This window comes from Girardinichthys multiradiatus, chromosome 5 (genome assembly GCF_021462225.1).
Source record: "Girardinichthys multiradiatus isolate DD_20200921_A chromosome 5, DD_fGirMul_XY1, whole genome shotgun sequence".
NCBI classification, from domain to species: Eukaryota; Metazoa; Chordata; class Actinopteri; order Cyprinodontiformes; family Goodeidae; genus Girardinichthys; species Girardinichthys multiradiatus.
The window spans coordinates 36,055,848-36,081,424 of NC_061798.1; the positions used below are offsets into that span (position 1 = coordinate 36,055,848).

The 25,577-nt window shown below is 37.6% G+C and overlaps 1 protein-coding gene across 7 annotated transcripts in view; it reads left to right on the forward strand.

Annotated features, from left to right (window-relative positions):
- The window catches only part of cacna1ab (calcium channel, voltage-dependent, P/Q type, alpha 1A subunit, b), a 179,852-nt gene that overhangs the window by 65,682 nt on the left and 88,593 nt on the right, over positions 1 to 25,577 (forward strand). For all 7 annotated transcript variants that reach the window (XM_047366481.1, XM_047366480.1, XM_047366484.1 and 4 more), the window contains exons 4-19: positions 7,037 to 7,128; positions 7,731 to 7,883; positions 8,460 to 8,647; positions 10,922 to 11,025; positions 11,183 to 11,298; positions 11,385 to 11,429; positions 11,669 to 11,761; positions 11,956 to 12,153; positions 16,318 to 16,430; positions 17,305 to 17,417; positions 18,446 to 18,577; positions 18,683 to 18,755; positions 21,936 to 22,056; positions 22,407 to 22,474; positions 22,943 to 23,049; positions 24,589 to 24,739. In XM_047366481.1, coding sequence (XP_047222437.1) covers positions 7,037 to 7,128; positions 7,731 to 7,883; positions 8,460 to 8,647; positions 10,922 to 11,025; positions 11,183 to 11,298; positions 11,385 to 11,429; positions 11,669 to 11,761; positions 11,956 to 12,153; positions 16,318 to 16,430; positions 17,305 to 17,417; positions 18,446 to 18,577; positions 18,683 to 18,755; positions 21,936 to 22,056; positions 22,407 to 22,474; positions 22,943 to 23,049; positions 24,589 to 24,739 — 1,867 coding nt within the window. The remainder of the gene's footprint in view (positions 1 to 7,036; positions 7,129 to 7,730; positions 7,884 to 8,459; positions 8,648 to 10,921; positions 11,026 to 11,182; positions 11,299 to 11,384; positions 11,430 to 11,668; positions 11,762 to 11,955; positions 12,154 to 16,317; positions 16,431 to 17,304; positions 17,418 to 18,445; positions 18,578 to 18,682; positions 18,756 to 21,935; positions 22,057 to 22,406; positions 22,475 to 22,942; positions 23,050 to 24,588; positions 24,740 to 25,577) is intronic.

The window sequence follows — 25,577 nt, forward strand, 5'->3', positions numbered from 1 at the left end:
TATATATATATATATATATATACCGTATTTTCCGCACTATAAGGCGCACCGGATTATAAGGCACACCTTCAATGAATGGCCTATTTTAGAACTATTTTCATATATAGGGCGCACCGGATTATAAGGCGCATAGAATAGAAGCTACTGCAGTCAAACGTTTGACTGGGGTTGCGTTATGCATCCACTAGATGGAGCTGTGCTAAAGAGAATGTCAACAAAACAGTCAGATAAGTCAGTCAGTCAAACTTTATTAATACACTACAAACCAGCGTTCTGATAACTCCATTCACTCTCATGGTAAGGTCTCCTCTACATAGAATTCTATTGAATAGAGCCAACCGCACGTTAGGAATGCATTGGAGTCTATGAAGTTGAAGTTGAAATCAAACGTTAGTTAAAACGTGAAAGGGAACTTTTCCCTGATTCAGTAAACACGTAAAAGAAACAGTTTGATGCACTAAATCAAACGTTAGTACATTCTCAATATAGTAGCGTTAACTGTTGAATTCTCTCGCTGCTGCTCTATTCCCATGTTCGACTGCGTAGCTGACAGCCTTGAGTTTGAACTCAGCATCGTAAGCGTGTCTCTTGAAAGGTGCAATTTTGGGGTCGTTATACACACACAAGTGGTGTTGGACTAGGAGTAAGCACAATACAGGTGTTTACCGCTATTACTTCGGCGACACCCCTGACTACGATAGCCGTAATGCTGCAAGCGGTGCGGCTTTGTAGTTTACCAGTCGTACTGAAACATTTTGACAGAGCGCCGTGTACAACCAGTATGGATCAACCAATTAACCAATTGATCCATATATGAGGCACTCCGGATTACAAGGCGCACTGTCATTTTTTGAGAAAATTAATGGTTTTTAAGTGCGCCTTATAGTGCGGAAAATACGGTATATATAAACAGTGGCAGAGTTGGTAGCACTGTTGCCTTGCAGCAAGAAGGTCACAGGTTCGCATTTTGGCCTGGGGTCTTTCTGTATGAAGTTTGCATGTTCTCCCTGTGCATTTGTTGGTTCTCTCTGGGTACGGTCCAAAAACAGAACTGTTAGGTCAACTGAATACTCTAAATGACCTTTACATATCAGTGTGTGCGTACATGGTGGTTTGTTCTGTGTGTCCTATTTTAGTGGGACATCCATCCATCATCCAACCATCCATTTTCTATATCTGTTTGATCAACCATCTATTTAAAATGACACGATTTCTAATTTTGTTAGTGTAGATGTAGATGATGACTGACTTAGTCGAAACAGACTTTCACCTCCCGATTAAACATCCCTCATCTCCACCTTTTTCATCAGTTTGAATGTATTAAGACATGGGGGCGGCCCTGGCTCAAGGCTTCCCAGGATTTCTTCCAATTAAAAAGGGGGCTATAGATACTATGTAACAGATCATAAGAATGTTGAGATTAAGAACAAAAAGGTTGGGTGCATTTTTTTCTAGGACATAACAAGGGAAAAGTAGCACCGTGAACCATGTCATCACTTACATATTTTACACATGCGGAAAAGTTACAACATTTGGATGATCAACACATATTGCAGTACAGTTTAAAAACCGTTTGTGTTGCTGTACAGGGTTAATAGCTTGGTGTTTCCCTGCAGCAGGAGCCTCTGTCATCACCATCTAAACACCTTTTCCCACTGCAGTGAAAACGCTTCCTTATTTCATCTCTGGAGTATCTCTGTTTGTCTGCTTCTGCTTCTCTTATGAGTCTCTGTCTCAGCAGTTGGATCTAACACTTTTGACACACAGGACTATCACTCCCTTTCAATCTGCTCACTCTTTTTCACGCTCTCTCTCTTAAGGGGATGTTGCCTTTCCTTCTTCACCGCTGCTATTTCATTAAGGACTCTCCGACTCATAGGGATAGGGCTCCTCTGTGATATTTTGTATTTATACAATCTTTGTAATTAAAAAAAATTAAAATAATTACTTAAGTTCATTTTCAGGCAAGAGGAATCATGCAACCATCGGCTTCCCCAGCATGTTTAGTGTAACTTAGTTGTGATTCAAAACCAGATTTTTTAAATAGATAAAAAATCCGCTAAAAAATATTTATTTTTTTTTGTGGACAGAATCCTGCCATTATTATGCAGTCGGCCTAAAGGGGGAGTTAGTATTTTCGAGGAATGTGGTTTAGCTGTCAGTTTGAAGAAACACAAAACCGCTAATCAGAGTGGGGTTAGTTCCCAAACAGAGCTTTGGCATCTTAAATGAACTCAAGTTTCAAAAATGCAAAACAAATAAAATTTAGAAAAAGGCCAAATGGTAATCATAGCCTTTCAGAGTAATGTACTAATGCAAAAGAGAAAAATCCTTAAATTGCATAGAGGTTCAAGTTACTGATATTTGATTATTTCTCACATTGTTGGTCAGGGCCCATCAAGCTGATAATTGACTGATTACCTGCAGATTTCTCAAGAGTGTGGTTCAGGGATTATTTATTAGTCAGTAAATATTTATCCTATTCCACTTTTTGTAATTCATCTGCTGTCATGTGTTTTAAGTTAACTAGTTAACTTTTAAGTAACTCAGTAAAAAAGTAAGTTTTTTGCCCAACATTAGCACTGATGCCTTACCAACAAATCATGTCGCATTTTGGTTTTCTGCTGATTATGTCTTTAAAAATGTATTGAAGAGCTTTTGTATCCAAGCAGTTACTGTTATACTTCTCAAAATCTAAATCACCTTCTTAGCTCTCAAAACAGCCAGTTTATTTCTTCCATTGTTATTGATGTAAAAAGTCAATAGTCGACATAATACATCTGTTTCATAGTGGAGTAGTTTTGATTAATGATGTTTGTTTGCCTGTTCAATTATTGCACCTGAAAACTGTTGGCAGCTTCAAGCAGAAGGGATCATAATAATAAATCAAATAATAGTCGCGCGATGGTCATAGCTACAATCATAAGTCATTACTCGCCATTATCTATCCTTTCTATCCTCTCAACTAAACTTGAAAATACATTATATCAGTCTTCCATTGGTTATATTTTTTTCACACTTCTTCCTTATTCATTTATTTTTTGCTATTATTTGTAGCAATTCTCTGTCCACATTCCCTTTCCAGTTTTCCATACAAATGCCGGCATACTCTCTGCTCCATCTACTGGCCATAAGTGTGCACTGTGGGCTGGTTCAGCTGTTGCTAGGGACAACTGCTTCTTGGAGATTTGAACTGTCTAGCAGAAGGGAATTGTTTCCTTAACATGTAAGCTTTGAAGTAAAAACAGGGTGACAAAGTATTCAAAAACAATGATCCAATGCAGATCCTGTTTTTTTTTTAATCAAAGCTGTATTTTAATGAAGCCTCAAGTACTGTACACCAAAAAATGGATCACGGAACTACTTCAGAAAATATGAATCACTCCAAGATCATGACAGACCGATGCATTTTGGTCATTTTGCTGAGGTCTAGTGTGTTGAGACCTACATCATGGCCTTTAACTGTGGCCGGTGAAAATCCATTGAGGAAATGAGTGGCTTGGCTGCCAATGCTGTCTCTAAATAAATGACCTCTTACTGGAATTAGCAACAAACCTGAAGAGAGATGGAGAAAGAGTTGATATGGAAATAAAAGGAAAACGTAACCAAAATGAGTAAGAAACAGGAGAAGGGGTTTCTTTTAGTGCTTAAAATATCCTTGACTGTTTTACGAAACTCTTGTGCATGGTATCTCATTTCCAAGTACTGACTATAAATATGTAGACTGCAAGCATAAAATAAACATTTAGTGTAGCAGGCAATGTGCAAATGCCCACACTTTTCTGTAATATGAAATACAGTTAAATGGTCTTTCCTTAAATCATGGATGATAGTTCCTTTGAAACTATGTTTAATAATGCACTGAATTTGTCCTTTTTCGTGTCTTACAACAGGAGGCTTCTTACTCACTTGGGTTTTTACGCTATGTGGAATTTGCACAAACCCCAACAGTGCCTTGTAAACTTAATAAACTTCAATGCATTTTTTTTTTAGAATTTAAGGTTCATAGTTGTAATGTGGTAAGAAAGAGATTCATGGTTTTAAAATGTTTTACAAATATGTATGTAAAAATGGCTGTGTAAATTTGTGGTGACTGTCAGATTTGGTTGAGACTGTCTGTGAGCAGCGGTTTCCGTGACGGCTGTTTGAAGCTGCACATGGACCGTATTGTTGCAGCAAGGGTTGCTGCATATTGTAGATCAGTTGTTGTCCTCTAGTTAATGCCCTCCTTGGCAGCCTGTCACTTCACATGCATGGTCATGTCTTTGCAGGTTTGTCGTATAAAAATATAATTTCAATTAATAAATTGAAGTGTGGCCCTGGGATGGACTGGCGACCTGTCCAGGGTGTACCCCGCCTCTCGCCCATAGACTGCTGGAGATAGGCACCAGCTTCCCTGCGACCCACTATGGAAGAAGCGGTAGAAAATGACTGACTGAGTGACATCAAAGTTTGCAGTTGTAATGTGACAAAACATGAAAATTATCTTTGGGTACAATTACTATTTCATAGCTATGTACACATCTAGATGGGAATGCTCCACATCCTCAAGTTAGCTCTGGCAGCCCACAGACAAATGTAAAGGTTAACTGGTAGTCCTGAGGTGATCAAATGTTTGCCTGCTGGCCTCCGTGTGTTACTATTTGTTTGTTTTTCTGCATGAGGCCTGCAATGGTCAGGAAACACATGGAGGGTCCAACTGGACTTCTCCCAGTAGCAGCAAAAATCAACTCTAAGGCCCCTGCCTGGATAACTGAAGCATTTTGCAAAGGTTCTTACTTTAAGTAGTAAATGTATAATACGCTGACTAAGTATTGATAGTCAAAGAATTTCAATGTATGTCTAAAAGTTATGCATCAGTAGGTCTATATACAAAGTACTGAAGCCAGTACACCCTAACACGCAGCTGCAGTGCTAAAGTAAACTCAGACCTTTGCTTCTTGGTTGAAAGTCCTCAGATGTGTACCATTGCCTCCATCTATTATCCTTTAGGTAAGTAAGCACCCTGTAAGTGCTGGGAATTGAGATCGGTAGAGATTATTAAGGAGGAAATAGCTGAATCTCATCCTCTTTGCATTTCAGACTAATGTGTATGGGGTAGGCCTATATTTGGGTAAATTTGTGGGCATTGGTTGGTTCATTGTATTTTTCATACATTTATTTAGTTCTGTAATGTTTTAAACAGTTAAGCTACCTTATTTTTTTGTGGCTGTGCTGGTAAGAAAATAAAGCTGCATTATTTTAGTCGCTCATATAATGCAAATTTGCCAAAAAGACATTCAGCTGTTGCTATGGACACAGGTAGGGTATAAAATAAAAATTTAAATGCATGGGTTGCTGATATTACAATAGGGTAGAATATACATGTAAACGAATGTATATTTATGAGAAGATTATTTATTAATCACTGATTAACTGAGGACAATATTACATCTGTTATTGCTTTTTCTAACTGTCCTGGCAATCTAAACAGAATAGCCTGTGTCATGCACACAAGGGATGGGCAATGTGAAATTAAACATTTTCTCACTATACTTTGTTATATTTATAGTCATGATGGTAAAAATGACAACAGCAGATATTTAAACTTCATAACATCAGAGCCCAACAAACACAACAATTGTCTGAAAAAAAACCTTGTCTTATCAAATTGACTTCTTCAGTTCACAAATACCATTAAATAGTGCAGGTGTACTATTAAACATCATACAACAGTGTTCATTTTAAAATATATATTTATATTTATTGTCACTTTCATGAAAACAACAGTGGGAAAAATGTATTAATTAATCGTTAATTCCCCCAATAACGATAAATCACGATAATTGCCCATCCCTGATACACACACAAATGCACAGTTTGCAAATTGCCTTGAGAAACTTGTATGGCAAATAAAACATTGTTATGTGCCTAAACCGGATCAGGGGAAGATGTGCAATTATTATAATGTGGAATTAAAGGAAGAAAGCAATAATTATAGCTGCAAAAACTCTGCTTTCTTTACCTGTAGAAAATGCAGTCATTTCCAACCTTATTCCTGTTGTCTTCACAGTAAAACTTCTCATACATTTATGAACCATTGAAAATTCACAGCACACACAAAGCAATTGTGGAATACAGACGTTTTTAGGACCAAAACATTTATTATTACAGCTTTAAATTCACAGATATTATTTGGACAGGTGCTTGTTATTTTAACCTGTCAATATTTCGTATATTTGCCTTTTTTTATTTGGGGGGTTTGAAAAAGGGCCATCTGCCACAGGACAGAGTAAATTACCTGCCTTAATAGTGTTTTGTTTCAGCTTTGACCACTGATGATTTAAAGGAATTTTCTTTTTTCTGCTCTAAGAATATTTGTATATGTGACTTTAGTAAAAACTATATAGCACTTTATCTAGGAGGGACACTGTTGGAAAAATGTATATAAGTTATTATTGTTTAATCTAAATCATGTTTATGTGTGAAGTTCTACTAGACTTAAGATGATTCTTATGATTGTTTTTTAGTGTGAAAAAGGGTTTGTGGAAGGTTAAGGAATGCGGTCTGGAGTGGATCACTCCCTGGACATGACAAGCTTATACCATATATGGGAATAACTACTCTTTTAGGTTGAAATCTCTGTAAGAATTAGCTGAACCGATTCCTGCTTTTTGCTTGTTGGAATGTGAGTTGTAAATAAAAGGCTGGTGCAAGGATTTCTCCTTTTGTGAGAAGGAAACTGCTGTTCTGGCAGAGGACTGTCTCACCCTTGCAAGTCAAACTCACTTGGTTCACTTGTGTCTTTAATTACACTTGTCTGTATTTATCAGCTTTCTAACTCTAACAGATACAATACAATGCAATAAAATTAAATTCAATAAAATTTAATTATACATCAGATTTAGAAATGACTTTGGAAATTTATTGTGGTAATTCATGGAAATGCTTTACCAAGATAGAGAAAGTGATAAGCAATGGTTAAGTTCATGGGTATGCAATGAAGGGTAAGAAATGACTACTCTAAATTCCAACCAAATTTATTTTGTCTGTGCAGGATTCTGTCCTCTGTGGGGTCACAGCTGGATCTGAGGACGCTTCGAGCTGTGAGAGTGCTGCGGCCACTAAAGTTGGTGTCTGGAATTCCCAGTGAGTTGTGATTTATTTATTATTCCTAATAAACAAGTAACTTTTAACATCCACCATTGGCCCTTTTGTTACTCAATTAAAGAGGAAATTTCCATTTACCTTCACCAGAATATGCATAAACTGTCAGCATTTAGCTTAACTATTATGACTGAGAAAATACTTACATGCATTTAGGAACTTTGTTAAATTTGTCTTGGTTTAGTTTTATCCCCATCTTCAGTCATTGTATTTAAACTTTTTAGTGAAGGTAATAATTGCTAAAATACAATATTCACATGCTCAAAGCAATGGACAGGTTTATAAACTTATGTTAACCCACCCCTTCTCCTGTGACATTATTCCCGTCACTTCTTATTCATCATGGAAACATACTTTATTTCATACAAACTTTGCAATCTATAACAACAATAATCAATTGTCACAACAGTCAACCCCCATTAAGTGGAGACAGGCATTTTAGAATGTCTCCAGATACATTAGAACGTTGAACGTATTATTTGGTGTTTAGAAGTAAAAGGCAGAGTGAAACAACATACCTCTTTCAGCTTCCTCTTGGTGTTTTTGTTCCAAGCTTCTTCTGAGTATTTCATATTGTCATTCAGGCCTACAGGTGGTCCTCAAGTCCATAATGAAGGCCATGATCCCCCTGCTTCAGATTGGTCTGCTGTTGTTCGTGGCTATCCTCATGTTCGCCATCATCGGCTTGGAGTTCTACATGGGAAAATTCCACACGACCTGCTATGATGACATTACAAGTAAGCACACAATGAGAATGATGAGTAACTGTATCCATCAGCCGCAATACAGTAAAGACATGGCCACATCAACTGCAAAATTGCTCAAATGTAAAGAAAACTAAAGACCAGTTGGCTGAATTCCATTTCATTTTCTGGCAAAGAGTAGAATTCATGGATCCATCAATAACAACAAATCACCCAGATCTTCTGGGGTCCTATCACACTACCACCAATGTGGCAGACTGTTTTTGGAAATGTTCTTAGTTATATGCCAGATGTAATGGGATGCACAACTTACACAAAACTTTGTTTTAACAGTCCAAAGAATATTTTCCCAAATATTGGCAGGAATTTTCACATTGGAACTCTCCCTTGAATGCCATTTTTACCCAGTCTTTCTTATTGTTGAATAATAAACACAGAGCTTAACTGAGGCAAATGAGGCCTACAGTGCTTTGAAATGTTGTTCTGCGTTGTTTTATAACCTCCTGCATGAGTTATTGATGTGTTTTTGGAATAATTGTGGTAAAACTTGTGTTGTTTCATTTTTAAATGTTAGTCACCATCTTTTTGTCTTTTTCTGTCTCTAATCAGAAGAGACAGTGGAAGAACGTCCATGTGGTAATAAAACACCTTCCCGATTGTGCCCTAATGGATCAACATGTAGTCCTGGATGGATTGGACCAAACTATGGCATCACCCAGTTTGACAACATCCTGTTCGCTGTTCTCACAGTCTTCCAGTGCATCACTATGGAAGGATGGACAGACATGCTCTACTACGTATGTCCAGCAACAGAAAAGCTAAATCTTTTTTTGGACATAAAAGCAACAAAAAAAAACTTTGGTACTTCTTTTATAATTGGAACAAACTGTGAAGTTTTACTTTACGTCCAGTCACATTGCTAATATTTGGACAAGTTCCATGTTTCCTCCATTCATATTTTTGACTCTTCTGAAAGTCAAACAGGCCAGCAATTTATTATGTTATTCTAGACATTTTAGCCACCAGTTAGCAATAGGATCATGCCAGTTTTTTGTATTTTTTCACTTTTACCAAAAGTATTTACTGAACCCTGAACATTTTGTACATCTACACCACGTCTAAATAGCTTACTTTGGGAAATTAGGGGCCAGTTATAATAAAAATGACATTCAGATACTATGTCCACTGTGGAGGACAACCATGTCCTTGTTTTGTACAACTTAGATTTATTATATGCACAAAATCCTAAAATATTCTAAGGAAAATGGGAACTCCCCACCAATAATAATAATAACAAGAAGAAGAATTATTATTATTATTGGTAATATTATTAATATTATCATTTTTAGTATACCTGACATCACTAAAATTGTAACTTCCAAAGTGACCATTTTTTTTCTGGAAAATGATCTCAAATGATGTAAACCATTTTATGGTAGTTCTCAGCCATAAGTGTTTGTAATGATATTATAATAATATTCATTATCAAGATAGCAGCGAGTGATATTTGTCACAGAACATGACATAAAAAATACTATCTGAGAACATTTATTATTATAGCCCACCTACAGACTAGCAAAGATGTGTGGAAATTGACGTTTGGTTATTTTCTTTGTCTAAATGAAGGGAAATGTAGTTTAAAGGAGTTTAGATAAAAATGATGCTTTGATTCTTTATCTGTCCAACAATGATGCTCCATTTCTCCTCCGTTTTCATCAGTTTGACCTCTTCTCATGTGCCCTTTTTTTGCTTTTCGAGACCCTCTAGCGTCCCCCTTGCTTCAGGTCTCTATTCTGGTCCGTCTATATTTAACATCTTTTCTGATGGATGAAGCCTGACTTCCACACTCACACATGCATTCAGGAGGAAGCCAATGAAAGTTTAATAGCCATGTGGCAGCTTGTATTGTGTCATCTGGATAAAGATAAACCTGACACATGCACACAGCACCCAAGCAGTCATTGACCAGGTGACGGATCCATTTTGAGAGTTTCATGGAATGATGGAAAAATTAAACCACCAGTAATGTAAATTTTCTTATTGTCAGTTGAGTTTGTTCAGTGGGAGAGGCAAATGTAAGACACTATGTTTGTGTTCTCAAACACAACAACTAAATGTGGATGTAAAATTTGCTGCTAAGATTGTGGTTCATATATTTTCTTCTGAATGCAAACAGATAGCAAAACTCTCGGATTTGCCTTTTTGGACAAAATAGGTACCTTCTTAACAAATATCAAATAAACATTTTCACTTTTCTTATATCTTTTTTGTTGTTGCAAAACTTTTCATCATTTAAATAGTCTTGATACTTTTATTCCATTGTATACTTACAAAAAAGCACATACACTGTGCAGGAGCACAACTATATACTTGATCCATGACACACTTGAAATGTATAATTTATTGCATATTATATTCTGCAAACTTTAGTTTTAAACCCTATTTCTGTTTTGTCGGGGACATCGGATTCCAGTTAGGGGTGAGTTGACTCCTATGAAATAGGACCGATTATGACACCAATCAAAAAAAGAGAGCAACAGACAGCTGGTAAATAATATTATAAATCATACTTTAAACCGGTTTTAAAAGCAAGCTCGAAATGCCCCTGGTGTGTAGAAAATAATGCACGGTTGGCTCAAAATGTTCAGTGGCAGAAAGTACCCAAAAAACAACCCAAAAATGAACAAAGCTACAAATATTGAAAACATTTGAAAATATATTAAACCCATGAAAAAACATGTCATGTGAAACCTACTGGATTATTTTTCTCATGTTATACCAAATAAATTCCTCTCATGTGCAAGCCATGTGTCATGGGATACAAGATGATTACAGATTTCCCATTTTAAACTGTCTTTAGCACCTTTTATTGGTGGTTAACATGGTTAGCAGGCCTAGCTTTACCAAAAACAGCAATCTCTGTGTGTATATTGCAATATTTAAAGTAAAAGTGACTGCTTGAACTGTACTAGACTAAGACAGCTTAGATTAGTCTCTCTTAAGGTTATGACACTATTACTGTCTTGAGGAGTAACAGCTAAGACACCTTTCATGTGGCATCTTTGTTGCAGAGCAATGACGTGGAGGGCAGCATGTGGAACTGGATGTATTACATCCCCCTTATCATCATCGGCTCCTTTTTCATGCTCAACCTGGTGCTGGGTGTACTTTCAGGGTATCGTTTGAACTATATCACTCTATCTGTAACTCTCTTTTAACAATTTCCCCATTTCACTTTGCTTCTTTACACTGGCAAATGTTTTCTTCAGTTTACACTTTGCAATATCTCAATGAGCAGAGCAATGGAGAACATAAAGTAAATGTTCCCACAGGGAATTTGCCAAAGAGAGGGAACGGGTGGAAAACAGGAGTGAGTTCCTTAAGCTGAGGCGACAGCAGCAGATTGAGAGAGAGCTCAATGGATACTTGGAGTGGATCTGCAAAGCAGGTCAGTTAATGATGATCAACACATTCCTTCTTATATACACATCCCAGGCTGCTACATTTACATCTGTTACCTATTTACCTTTACAGAGGAGGTGATTCTGGCTGAGGAAGATGCTACGGGGAACTTTGATGGTAACTGGATGTCTTTTTTTTTTGCATCTTTAGGGGTTCTACTTCCAGAGCTAGATAAGAGCATAGAGATGTAGAATAAGAGAGCTTGGTAACCACAATACCAAAATGTGTCACAAGAAGGCAATAGAGTTCTACAAATATCTAATATTTAACTTTTATTTAATAAATCTCAGCGACAGACTATGGAACAGGTCAGAGATTTCAAAAATTTTTTGTTTTGGGGTTTTTTCTCTTTCTAGGTTCGAGACGAAGGCCAACCATCAAAACCAGAAATAACAAAACAGAGCTTCTAAATCAAGAGGAAGGAGAGGACAATATAGGAGATGCAGTAGGTAAGAACAATGAAAAAAATGGTAATATAAATTTCACACCTTTGTCATTACTAATTTCAGTTTTGAAGTTTTAACAGTATTGGAAAAGCATAGACTAAGCAAAGAAGAGTTCTGAAATGTTTTTGGTCATCTTGTGAATGATGCATCTGCTGTTTTATAAATTGTGGAAGATGACTTGCCCTTCCTGTCCGTAGGATTTGCTCGTTCCAGTATAAAGAGCACTAAGGAAGGCACCAACTACAGTAAAAAAGAGCGACGACTGCGATTCTTCATCCGGAAGATAGTGAAGACGCAGGCCTTCTATTGGACAGTTCTCTGCCTGGTGGGCCTCAACACCATCTGTGTGGCCGTGGTGCATTACAACCAGTCAGAGCTTCTTTCTGACTTTCTCTGTGAGTAAATACAAGTTGTAAACCTACACAGTGTGCAAGAACTTTTTTCACAGATACCGTTCTTTGGCGAAAGTATATAGTTGCTTTTCTCAGCATTGCAAAACTGAATGGAGATTGCAGTTCATATACACTATATTGCCGAAAGTATTGGGTCATAACCAATGCATTCTGGTGTTACAATGGCTTCCATGGCTGCAGGTGTATAAAGCTTGGTGTGGAAAAACCTGACTGGTCTGCACAGAGTCCTGACCTCAACCTTCTTGAACACCTTTGGGATGAATTAGAGCAGAAGCTGCAATTTTGGCTTTCTCATCTAACTAGGAACCCACTCCTAAACAAAGTGACAGAGGTTTACAGAATAGTTAAAGTTGCTATTGCTGGCAACGGTGGGTCCTTAAACAAATTGGACCTTATAGATTAAGAATAGGATGTCATCAAAGTTCATGCACATGAACGGAGACAGAGAAATACCTTTGGCAATATAGTGTGTATCTGTTCATATATATACCGTATATATACCGTAAATATATATATATATATATAAACAGTGCCTTGCGAAAGTATTTGGCCCCCTTGAACTTTTCAACCTCTTGCCACATTTCAGGCTTCAAACATAAAGATATAAAATTCAAATTTTTTGTGAAGAATCAACAACAAGTGGGACACAATCGTGAAGTGGATTGAAATTTATTGGATGTGTCAAACTTGTTTAACAAATAAAAAACTGAAAAGTGGGCTGTGCAATATTATTCGGCCCCCTTGCGTTAATACTTTGTAGCGCCACTCTTTGCTGCAATTACAGCTGCAAGTCGCTTGGGGTTTGTCTCTATCAGTTTTGCACATCGAGAGACTGAAATTCTTGCCCATTCTTCCTTGCAAAACAGCTGGAGCTCAGTGAGGTTGGATGGAGAGCGTTCGTGAACAGCAGTCTTCAGTTCTTTCCACAGATTCTCGATTTGGCCATTTCAACACCTGGATACGTTTATTTGTGAACCATTCCATTGTAGATTTGGCTTTATGTTTTGGATCATTGTCTTGTTGGAAGATAAATCTCCATCCCAGTCTCAGGTCTCTTGCAGACTCCAACAGGTTTTCTTCTAGAATGGTCCTGTATTTGGCCCCATCCATCTTCCCATCAATTTTGACCATCTTCCCTGTCCAGGCTGACAAAAAGCAGGCCCAAACCATGATGCTGCCACCACCATGTTTGACAGTGGGGATGGTGTGTTCAGGGTGATGAGCTGTGTTGCTTAATCGCCACACATATCGTTTTGCATTGTGGCCAAACAGTTTGATTTTGGTTTCATCTGACCAGAGCACCTTCTTCCACATGTTTGGTGTGTCTCCCAGGTGGCTTGTGGAAAACTTTAAATGGGACTTTTTATGGATATCTTTGAGAAATGGCTTTCTTCTTGCCACTCTTCCATAAAGGCCAGATTTGTGCAGTGAACGACTGATTGCTGTCCTATAGACAGACTCTCCCACCTCAGCTGTAGATCTCTGCAGTTCATCCAGAGTGATCATGGGCCTCTTGTCTGCATCTCTGATCAGTCTTCTCCTTGTTCAAGATGAAAGTTTAGAGGGACGGCCGGGTCTTGGTAGATTTGCAGTGGTCTGATACTCCTTCCATTTCAATATGATTGCTTGCACAGTGCTCCTTGAGATGTTTAAAGCTTGGGAAATCTTTTTGTATCCAAATCCGGCTTTAAACTTCTCCACAACAGTATCTCGGACCTACCTGGTGTGTTCCTTGGTCTTCATGATGCTCTCTGCGCTTTGAACAGAACCCTGAGACTATCACAGAGCAGGTGCATTTATACGGAGACTTGATTACACACAGGTGGATTCTATTTATCATCATCAGTCATTTGGGACAACATTGGATCATTCAGAGATCCTCACTGAACGTCTGGAGTGAGTTTGCTGCACTGAAAGTAAGGGGGCCGAATAATATTGCACACCCCACTTTTCAGTTTTTTATTTGTTAAAAAGGTTTGACACATCCAATAAATTTTATTCCACTTCACGATTGTGTCCCACTTGTTGATTCTTCACAAAAAATTAGAATTTTATATCTTTATGTTTGAAGCCTGTGTGTGTGTGTGTGTGTGTTCTTGTACTTGTTGCTGAGTGGGAACCATTTTTTGTATTTTTATCGCAAAGTGAGGACATTTTGACAAAGTGAGGACATTTTCCTGGTCCTCACTTTTTCAAATTCCATTCTTGGGACAGGGGTTAGGTTTAGGACTAGGGTATGAATTGAGTTATTGTTAGGGTTAGGGTTAGGTATTAACTGGTAAGGGTTAGTGTTAGGGTCAGGGTTAGGCACTAAAAATCAAGGAAAATGAATGGAAGTCAATGGAAGTAACCGAAAAATCCTCATAAAGACAGTAAAACACGGATATGTGTGTGTGTGTGTGTGTGTGTGTGTGTGTGTGTGTGTGTGTGTGTGTGTGTGTGTGTGTGTGTGTGTGTTTTGGAGGAATGGGGAGGGGGTTGGCCATGTGGTATTTGTTTGGATATGTGACAGTGATAGTGAAACAGTATAGGACTGAAAGGTGTTTAACTGAAGCAGAGAAACAATATCAGCAGTGTGGTCATTTTTCTGTTGTTAAAAAGAGCAGTGAGATATGAAATATAATATCGGTAAATATCGGCCATAACAGCTATAATAATATTGGATATTTATATCGGCCTGAATTTGATATCGGTGCATCCCTAATTTAATCCTGGACTTACAGCTTTCTAAGAGTTTTGGGGTCAGAGAAGCATACCTTTATTTTTTCTGACTGGTTGATAATGTAAATAAAAAACTTGGGAGGATATGAAAACCAGCCAATGTAGAGCAGGTAAATGTAATTATTAATCAAATAATTAATAATAATGAATCATTTAATAATATCTTAAAATCAATTTAAGGTGAAAAACATTAGTGTAATTCAAAACAGTGAATTCCAGATTAGAAAAAGAGAAGACTTAGCTTTGCTTTTAAAAACATGTTCTGTTTTTTATTGACCAGTCACCAAACAGAAAACTAATTGTGGTATCCAATAATATGGTGCAAAATCCACTTAAATTTCATTGATTTGTTATTGGATAGAATTTGATTCTTTATAACTTTAGGCCTGTTTGTGTTAAAAAGTGGTTTGAGATGTCATTTGTTGTGAACTGGCACTATATTGATAAACTTAAATGAGTTTAGGTTATAAAAGTGGTTTATTCAGCTGCAATGAGCTGCACCCCAACCCTAACACAAAATGAACCAATAATGATGGAAATGTACTGGGATTTATTGAGAACAATAATCAATCTTCCTACAATATAAATCAAATCAGATAAGCACTTTGTGTTACACTTTACTGTATAAAAAGGGTGATTTGAGACATTGTTCACTTTCATTCTTCCTTCGAAAGTTTGCCTCCTGCACCTGTAACAATATTTTACAGTTTTAGGTTTTTGAGTTTGTTCCTCGGATAAATGACACAAAGTCAAACACATTTCTTTGTGTGTTTTTCACATCCTAGGAAGCAATTCAGTTTGCATATCCTGCCTAAGACTTCGTTTATACTATTAAGTATTGGCAGTTGTGTTTTTTTACGTACTTTTCATTAATTGTATCTCCTAAACAGGTGGTTGTTTGTAATTAATTAAATAGCTAGGCTAAAAACAAAAAAAGAAAAGTTACTGTGTTGACGGCATGAAGTAGTTTCTGCCTCTGGTGTTGAGGTTTACGCGTATTATTTACTCTTCAGTCACAGATGTGCTGGTACTAACATGAAAAGACACATTCAGCAGAATCACCTTGTTGTGTCTGGCTGCTTTCCAACACTATTAGCATATGAAGCTGTAGTTCCTCATAGAGTCCATTTATCACCACACTGTCATACACACTTCGACTCACGCCAAAATTGACTTCTACTCATCCTAGTCTCTGTCTCACACACACACACACTGCTTTCTGACTGTAATCCTTCATACTCCTGCATTTATTCTAGCTTTCTTTCATTTTACCTTACATTTACAATGTTTCTCTCTCCTTTCCACTCCATTCCCCTTCTTATTCAACCTCTTTTTCTATCTTCCTTTGTTTTTCTTTCCTCTTCAAAATCCCCCTTTCTTTTCTCCCTATTACCTTACTTCTCCTGTTCTTCTTCCCTCCTCCAGTCTATGCAGAGTTCATCTTCCTCGGTTTGTTCATGTCTGAGATGCTGATCAAGATGTATGGTCTGGGCATCCAGCCCTACTTCCACTCTTCATTTAACTGCTTCGACTGTGTGGTGAGTGTCCCAGTGCGCACACAAACCTACACACAAACAGTCATTAGTGAAAAGGCTCATATTGATCAGATCTAAATTTTTCAAGTTTTCTTCCAACCACTACCACGAAACATGTTCGCCATGACCCATGTCACCAGTGTGCTTTCAGTTAAATGTACTGCATTTTACCTGTTTTGTTTGTGTGTTTTGTATTTTAAATTGGAAGGAAAATTAACAGCTCCTATTGGCCGTTACGATACATAAAACATTAGTTTAAGCAAGACTGTTTTAACGGATCCCTTTTTAGCCTCCTTTATTTCCACAGAAACGACCATAAAAGTACAGAGATGGAAAAATTAACTCCCTGAAAAAAACATTACAGCCATTTTACCCAACCCCCCACACCACTACACCACCATTCCACCATCACCTGGGGTTTTGGTGGTCAAATAAGCTTAAAAATATAATAGAATAGCATAGGAAAAAGCATAGGAAAAAGTCAAATTTACCTAAAAATCTTTTCTAACCCCCCCGAAAAACTAAGAAATAAAGATAGTACATTTTGATCAAATTCAATTTAAGCTCATTTTCTGTTACCTGCTTGGTGAGTTTACTGTGAGACTAAAGTATTCATTCAGTGTATTGAACAACTATTCTCCAGCTGTTTCACTGAAATTATATTTCTGGTACATTTGATACACTCATGACCACTTGGAAAAGTGCAACAGAGAGGGACTTTTGGGTTTGTGCGTCTAAATTGCTGCTAATTGATTTGAGTGGAGACATCAGCCTCCACCCAAACCAGTAGAGACGATTTACACCTCAATGCAATTATATTCCCAAAATAACCATAGTGGAGATGTATTGTTTGTATTTTCGGTGTGTGTGTTTGCAGGTTATTGTTGGCAGCATCTTTGAGGTTGTGTGGGCCACCATAAAACCAGGCACATCATTCGGCATCAGCGTGTTACGAGCTCTCAGGCTGTTGCGCATTTTCAAAGTCACCAAGTAAGTCTCACTCCTTTCTCTGCAGTTCATTCATGCAAGCAAAACACAAGGATGATGCTGGAGATACTTATGAGATCAGTTGTGATCCGGATATCGTTTTCATTCTTTTTTCATTTTAACACTTGTTCAACCATCTCTTTTGGAAAATTTTTTAATGTTTTAAGCTCATGCAAAATTATACTAAGAAATATGCCTAAAATCTTAATGGTGATATCTGAAAGCTTAATAAATATGTTTATTAACCACAGACCATTACTGTCCCCCAAACTTTAACTGTTACCACCATCAGGTAATGACAGATTCAGGACTCCAAGTAAGATCTGAGTCCCAAAATCCAAATGGTCCACATAAGGGTCCCACAAGGAATGTGAGAACAGAGCACAAATGACAGGCAGAAATAAGAACTAAAATATATCCAAAATATCACAAGTATGACGCGGCACGTGGTGCAGAAGTGGAGCGTCCGCACCATATACAGAGGCTATGAATCCTCGATGCAGCCATCCGTGGTTCGATTCTTGACCATGGGACCTTTGCTGCATGTCTTTCCCCCTTCTCTCTCTACCCATTTCCCTGTCTATATACTGTGAAACAGGGCCACTATTGCCGTAAAAAAAATTATTAAAATACCACAAGTATAACTGGTTTGTCTCAGGACTGAGTGAATCTAAAAAAAAAAAGAACTAAGGGAGGGCAAGGAAAAATAGCATCACTGATAGGGAAGGTAGGTTGCAAAACCTCTGAGGAGATAGTGTAATTAAGGCCAAAATATTTTTGGGTGTTCTTTTAATAGAACAATGCCTTTTTAACAGAAAAACTGTAAATTTCTACATTGCAATATTTTTTATTCACAAAAAAACATGTCCTCATTCATTTGGATTTCTTCTTCCATTTTTTGTATATAATTCTTTTCACTCTAGAACTTCCAGCATCTCTACTTCTATTAAGTACCATTTCATTGGTGCTTAATATATTTTACTTCACTAAAGTATCTGCACCTGTCTAACATGTGCCTTCCTTTTCCTCAGGTACTGGGCACCACTTAGAAACCTGGTGGTTTCTCTGTTGAACTCCATGAAGTCCATTGTCAGCTTGCTCTTCCTCCTTTTCCTCTTTATTGTGGTCTTTGCTTTGTTGGGGATGCAGCTTTTTGGAGGACAGTCAGTATCAATGCTTACCTCGCAACTGCCTCATTTTAGGTGTTATTATTGTATGTCTACTTTTTCCTGTTTGCCCTGACTTATATGTTGTACTCTTTTCCTCAGATTCAACTTTGAAAGTGGAACTCCACCTACCAATTTTGATACTTTTGCAGCAGCAATCATGACAGTGTTTCAGGTAAGAAAGTACGAGTTCCTTCCCTTTATAACATGTAATAAGAAACAATTATGTTCTCACAATTTTGTTAGTGATGGGAATTTGTCAGAGATCCCCCTCCAAAATTACAATTTAAAGAAATTACAGTGCAGGTCTTCATAGAGTTATTACTAGCCCTCAAACTTGTTCACATTTTGTCATGTTACAACCACAAAGCTTAATGTATTTTCTTAAGATTTTAAATAAAAGACCAGACTCAAAGTAGTGAATGAAGAAGTGAATAATTCTGAAGTGGAAGAAAAATAGTACATGGTTATACAACTGTATACTGTAAGTTGTGCACTCAACAAATCTGTGCTTCAGTTCAAGAAATCCATAGAAAGACCAGCTTGCAGTTTGCAACAAGTCATGTGGAGGACACAGCAAACATGTGGAAGAAGGTGATCTGGTCAGATGAGACAAAAAATGAACTCTTTGACCAGCAAACATACATAACTTATGTTTAGCGGAAACGTAACAACGCACAAAATCCAGAACACTATCTTCTTCATGAAACACAGTGGGGGCAGCATCATGCTCTGAGAATGCTAGATAGGAAGATAGATTGAGCTGCATTCAGTGCATTTCTTCCAAAGATTAGGGTGGAGGTTAACTTTCTAGCAGGACAACAACCTTAAACTTACAGGCAGAGCTACAATGGAATGGTTTAATTCAAAATCGCATGGGCACGAATAGCATGAAATCACATAAAATACGTTGAAAAGGTTTAGGCTGTCAGAACACGTTTGCAAAGCAACATAAATTAATTCAATTCAATTCAGTTTTATTTATATAGCACCAATTCACAACACATGTTGTCTCAAGGCACTTCACAACAGTCAGGTACATACATTCCAATTAATCCTAACCATTGAACAGTGTAGTCGGAGTTAGCTTTTTATTCAAATTGGATAAAAAGTTTTTCTATCTAAGGAAACCCAGCAGATTGCATCCAGTCAGTGACTTGCAGCATTCACTCCTCCTGGATGAGCATGTAGAAACAGTAGACAGTCACTGGAGTTGACTTTGATGCAATCCCTCATACTGAGCATGCATGTAGCGACAGCAGAGAGGAAAAACTCCCTATTAACAGGAAGAAACCTCCAGCAGAACCAGGCTCAGTGTGAGCGGCCATCTGCCATGACCAGCTGGGGGTTTGGGAGAACAGAGCAGAGACACAAAAAGAACACAGAAGCACTGATCCAGGAGTACTTTCTATGGGAAGGAAAAGTAAATGTTAATGGATGTAGTTCCTTTAGTCGTTTCACCTAGAAAGAAAGAACAGATAAACTTTAAGCCAGTTTTCAAGGTTAGAGTCTGAAAGAGCACATAGAGTTTGTTACAGTTAAGCTCAGTCAATCACCATGTCTAGGAGAGAGAAAGGGTTAAACACTAAAAAACAGGGCTATGTGGATCATCGGTAGAAGGTAAGCATTAAGTTGTTGCCAGCAGAAGCTCGGACGATTCCCCTCTCCAGAAAGGTGTCACAGGTAGACACAGAGCCAGGCCAGGTGTAGCTTCTAGGAAAAGAATAGAGAGAACAAGGTTAAAAGCTGAAATAACAGCAAATAATGCAAAATTGTAAGTGGTTTAGAGGTTTCGTAATCATGTACAATTTAGGCCTTTATTTTTTTTTTATGCTTAAATCAACTGAATAGCTATTGATTATGTGTATTGCTACTGTCTGACTTATGAGGGTTTACTGCAATTCTTTACTTCACCTTAGCACATAACTAGCATCTCTGTGAAAGCTGAAGTCCCTGATTGACCAACAACTGTAAAAGACCATGTAAAAATAGGACACTATTATCTCACCTACTTGTGTTTTTAGCACAGATTTAAATACTGATTTACAATTAGACACGGATCAGAAGCTGAAGAAGCAGCTCAAACTTACTGTTGTGTCCATGTTTCAATGCATAATGATATGCTCTGCTTGACTAAATATCTCCAGCTGTAGTTCAGTTTGGATATTTCCATTTGCTAAAGCCTGCATAATGAGAGAGAAATTTTTTTCAGATTTTATTTATTGCTTTCTACAAATTCTGAAGTTTATATACACTAAGATGACGATACCTTTCAACAACTTGGGAAAGCCCAGGTGATGATGTGTTCCAGAGGTTAAAATGTTTTGATCCAAAACATGAGTATCAACCCCAGAACGCAAGTAAAAGACCCTGTATAGATGATTGCTGAAGCTTTTTAAGAGAGTGTCATTATTCAAGGTGAAACGAGTCCTTTACCAACATGCGCTGAAAGGCCACTCAGAGAAGAAAAGGCATGACTCCAAAGCAACATAAAAAACAGATTACATTGTATAAATGCACCCAGGGAAAAAGCCAATTTTTTGGGGAAACATGTCCTGTGGTCCGATGAAACTGAAGTTGAGATTTTTGCCCCATTGTTATATTTGGAGGAGAAAATGGAGACGCTTGCAAGCCTGTGAAGCATGGGGATGGCAGCCTGAGGTTATGTGGCTGTTTTGCTGTAGGATGAACAGATGCACTTCACAAAGTACTGTAAATGGCATTATGAGGAAAAAAAAACATTATGTGGATTTTTTGACATCAAGACATCAGCCAGGAAGTTAGCTTGAGAAATTTTGGAGGGGGCAATCTCAAAGCCATCATCTCAGTCCCATAGCAACTTTGTAGGCAGAGCTGAAAAGGTGCAGGCAAGCAAGGTGCCCTTACAGACCTGACTCAGTTATGCCAATTCTGTCAGGAAGAATAAGCCAAATTCCAGAAAACTATTTTGAGAAGCTAGTAGAAGGATATCCAAAAATTATTTTCACAGTTTAAAAAAAGTCACAGTTTAAAAGCAATTTTACCAAATAACAAGGATATGTATGTAAATGTTTTAGTTTAAGAAAAGTTTAAAGATTACTTTAAAATTCTCTCTCTGTTATGGTATTTAGCAAATTCAAATAATTTCATAAGATTATTATGTAACCCTTTCTACAGTGGACACGGATATCCGTTTTCAACTGTAGAGGTTATTAATTCTAAGAATTTATGTACTTTATCATCACAAACTCCTATTTCTTTATTGTAATTAGTTTTGATTGTCTTTTTGTTGTTGATGTTTGTTGTTTTACTCTAACACTGAGTTTTCATCATAAAGATTCCTAAAATCAAAATGTCTGTTCTCCTTTCGCTTTAGATCCTGACAGGAGAGGACTGGAATATGGTGATGTATGATGGCATTGAGTCACAAGGAGGAGTAAATGACAAAGGAATGGTCTTCTCCATCTTCTTCATCGTCCTCACACTCTTTGGCAACTGTATCCTACCTTTGACTTATAAACTTAAATGTACATTTTGAGTATTGTTTTTTACATGCTCGATCACCTTAGACATTTTTCCTACAGACTTACAAAGCTGCCTATTTTGGTAATGTTAATTTACAAATATGTTTTTTGTTCACAATTTATTCAGCTTAGTCTGAAATATTTTTATTATTTAGTTTTATACATGTAATGGATAACAACTCATATATAGTATGTTCTGCTTTTAATTTAATTTCGATTTTTGTAAAACTTAGCCTTATTTTGGTATAGTTATTAAATCCATGGATTTATCTCCAGCGTTTTGAAATTAAGCGTCAATATTTCCCTAACCTCTCCCACCATAGACACACTGCTGAATGTCTTCTTGGCTATCGCTGTTGACAATCTGGCCAATGCCCAGGAACTCACCAAGGTACAGGATCCCTCATATAAACTATATTAATTTTGATTTTTTTTCCAGTTAATTTTATTTTAGGCTTTATTTTCCACATTATTTTGTAGATCACATATTTATGCCAATGCTACTGATAATCTTTTGAGAACTGGCAAAACATATTGTCTTTTGTTATCATTATTGTGGTTTTATTTTCCTAATTTGGGCTAGTATCAAGGAATTACAATGTTTATAAATTTGAAATTGCATTTAACTATGTAAAAGTCATGGCTTTAGGTTTATGTGTTTTGTTGTTTGATGTCTTTCATTTATATAAAGTTTTGATGCCTTCAGTGAGAATCTACGATCAATTTAAATAGTAACAAAAATAAAGAAAACCAGCAAATGACAAAGTGTTTCTAAAACGTTTGACCCGTAGTGTACATATTTTTTTTTAGTAGACGGAGCGTTGAAATTTAAACCAAGTTTGCAATTTTTCTCTCGTAGGATGAAGAAGAACAGGAAGTGGCAGCTAACCAAAAGACAGCACTACAGAAGGCTAAGGAAGTGGCAGAGGTCAGCCCACTATCTGCTGCAAACCTGTCAATTGCTGCGTAAGTACACACATTTAGCTATACTTGAACTCAGAAATGCAGTATGTATACAGATTTGTCTAAAATGCAGAGACCTGCATCCCAGAGATGCATAATATAATCGAAAAACTATGAATGAATTACACCCAGAGTGAAATATTTCAAGTATTTACTACTTCTGTTAATTTAGGTGATTATGGGTTACAGCTACTGCTAACCCAAAAAATCTGTTTCTCAGAGAATTAAAACATTACACAAGGCCAAAAGAAAATTGTTATTAATACGTAAATGTTATTGTAATGCTATGGTGTACATAATTTATGCTGACTGTTGACATGACTTAATCTGTTGTCCAACTTGCTATGCTGACTGTCCAGCAGAGCAGCACTGACTGCCTCCACAGGAAAGCTAAGCCACAAAAGATTCACAAGGCATAGACTGGGACAGAATAGGTCATTCAACAACCACCACAATTGGTCTATTGTTGGGCAGTTTAGGAGCATTTCATGCCTCCCCCAGCAACACCCACTACCTCCCACCCCACCCCTGCTTATAAGCTTTATGAAGATACGGATTTCATTTTTCAGCAGCACTTGGCACCTACACATTCTGCCAAAAGTACCAGTGCCTGGTTTATCGACCATGGCATCAGTGTGCGTGACTGGCCAGCAAACTCTGCTGACCTAATAAAAGAATCTAGAGTATATTTCCAAGAGGAAGAGGAGAAACACCAGATCTAGCAATGTAGGCTGATTACCTTACATGTTTACAGTAGGGTATGTTGACATTTCTTTAATAAAACTCTTTTTTAAATGATCTTATGCATTATTCAAATTTTCCATTAACTATGTCCTTTTATCAGCTGTAAACTATAATCTTCAAAATGTAAAAATATACTTTTAAAAATCTATCTCTGTGTGCACTGAATCTACAGTACATAACCTTAACTTTTTGAACTGAATTACTGAAATAAATTAACTGTTCAATGACATTGTAAGTTACTGAGACCTTTTTGGGATTGCAAACTCACCACTAAATGTTCATTTTTAAAAGTCATTTTTACTCTTTTGCATTTGTACAGAAGACTTCAACCATGTGTACTGTTTGTCTTTTGCAGCTGCCTCCTATTATTAATGATTGGCATGCATTCACAAACACACAACACACTCCATCACACACAAAGTGACACAACGTCCTATAAAATATGATTAGGCAATTGTTCACTGAGTGAAAAGAGAAGATTCAGGGTTTTGTGGAATGTAGAAAAGCGAGAGGCGGACAGTCTAAACTCTGTTCTTTGCAGAAGAGAAATGCTGACAATAGGACACATCAAAACAGAGCTCAAATAAACCAGCTGCCTCTTTCAAAGTCACTTCGAAGGCTTTTTGGGCTCATTATTTAGCCAAGACTTTTACAAGATTTGAAGTATCTTGGTACCCACATTAATTTCTTAAACATTCTTAATTTGTTTTCTAAAAAGTGGAAACAACATACCTACTTTCCCCCTGCAACATTTTTTACCTGGTCTGCAGAATATTTTATCTCCACCTCTCTTAACAGGAAGGAGCAGCAGAAGAACCACAACAAGGCCAACAAGTCTGTGTGGGAGCAGAGAACCAGTGAGATTCGGCGACAAAACCTGATGACGAGCCGCGAGGTGCTGTACAATGAGCTGGAACAGGATGACTGGAAGGTTGAAGGAGAAGGAGAGGTAAGTAGTCTCCAGCAAGATAAAACATCTATATATATATATATACACACACACACACATATATACAAGGGTTGGACAATGAAACTGAAACACCTGTCATTTTAGTGTGGGAGGTTTCATGGCTAAATTGGACCAGCCTGGTAGCCAGTCTTCATTGATTGCACATTGCACCAGTAAGAGCAGAGTGTGAAGGTTCAATTAGCAGGGTAAGAGCACAGTTTTGCTCAAAATATTGAAATGCACACAACATTATGGGTGACATACCAGAGTTCAAGAGGACAAATTGTTGGTGCACGTCTTGCTGGCGCATCTGTGACCAAGACAGCAAGTCTTTGTGATGTATCAAGAGCCACGGTATCCAGGGTAATGTCAGCATACCACCAAGAAGGACGAACCACATCCAACAGGATTAACTGTGGACGCAAGAGGAAGTTGTCTGAAAGGGATGTTCGGGTGCTAACCCGGATTGTATCCAAAAAACATAAAACCATGGCTGCCCAAAACACGGCAGAATTAAATGTGCACCTCAACTCTCCTGTTTCCACCAGAACTGTCTGTCGGGAGCTCCACAGGGTCAATATACACGGCCGGGCTGCTATAGCCAAACCTTTGGTCACTCATGCCAATGCCAAACGACTATTTCAATGGTTCAAGGAGCGCAAATCTTGGGCTGTGGACAATGTGAAACATGTATTGTTCTCTGATGAGTCCACCTTTACTGTTTTCCCCACATCCGGGAGAGTTACGGTGTGGAGAAGCCCCAAAGAAGCGTACCACCCAGACTGTTGCATGCCCAGAATGAAGCATGGGGGTGGATCAGTGATGGTTTGGGCTGCCA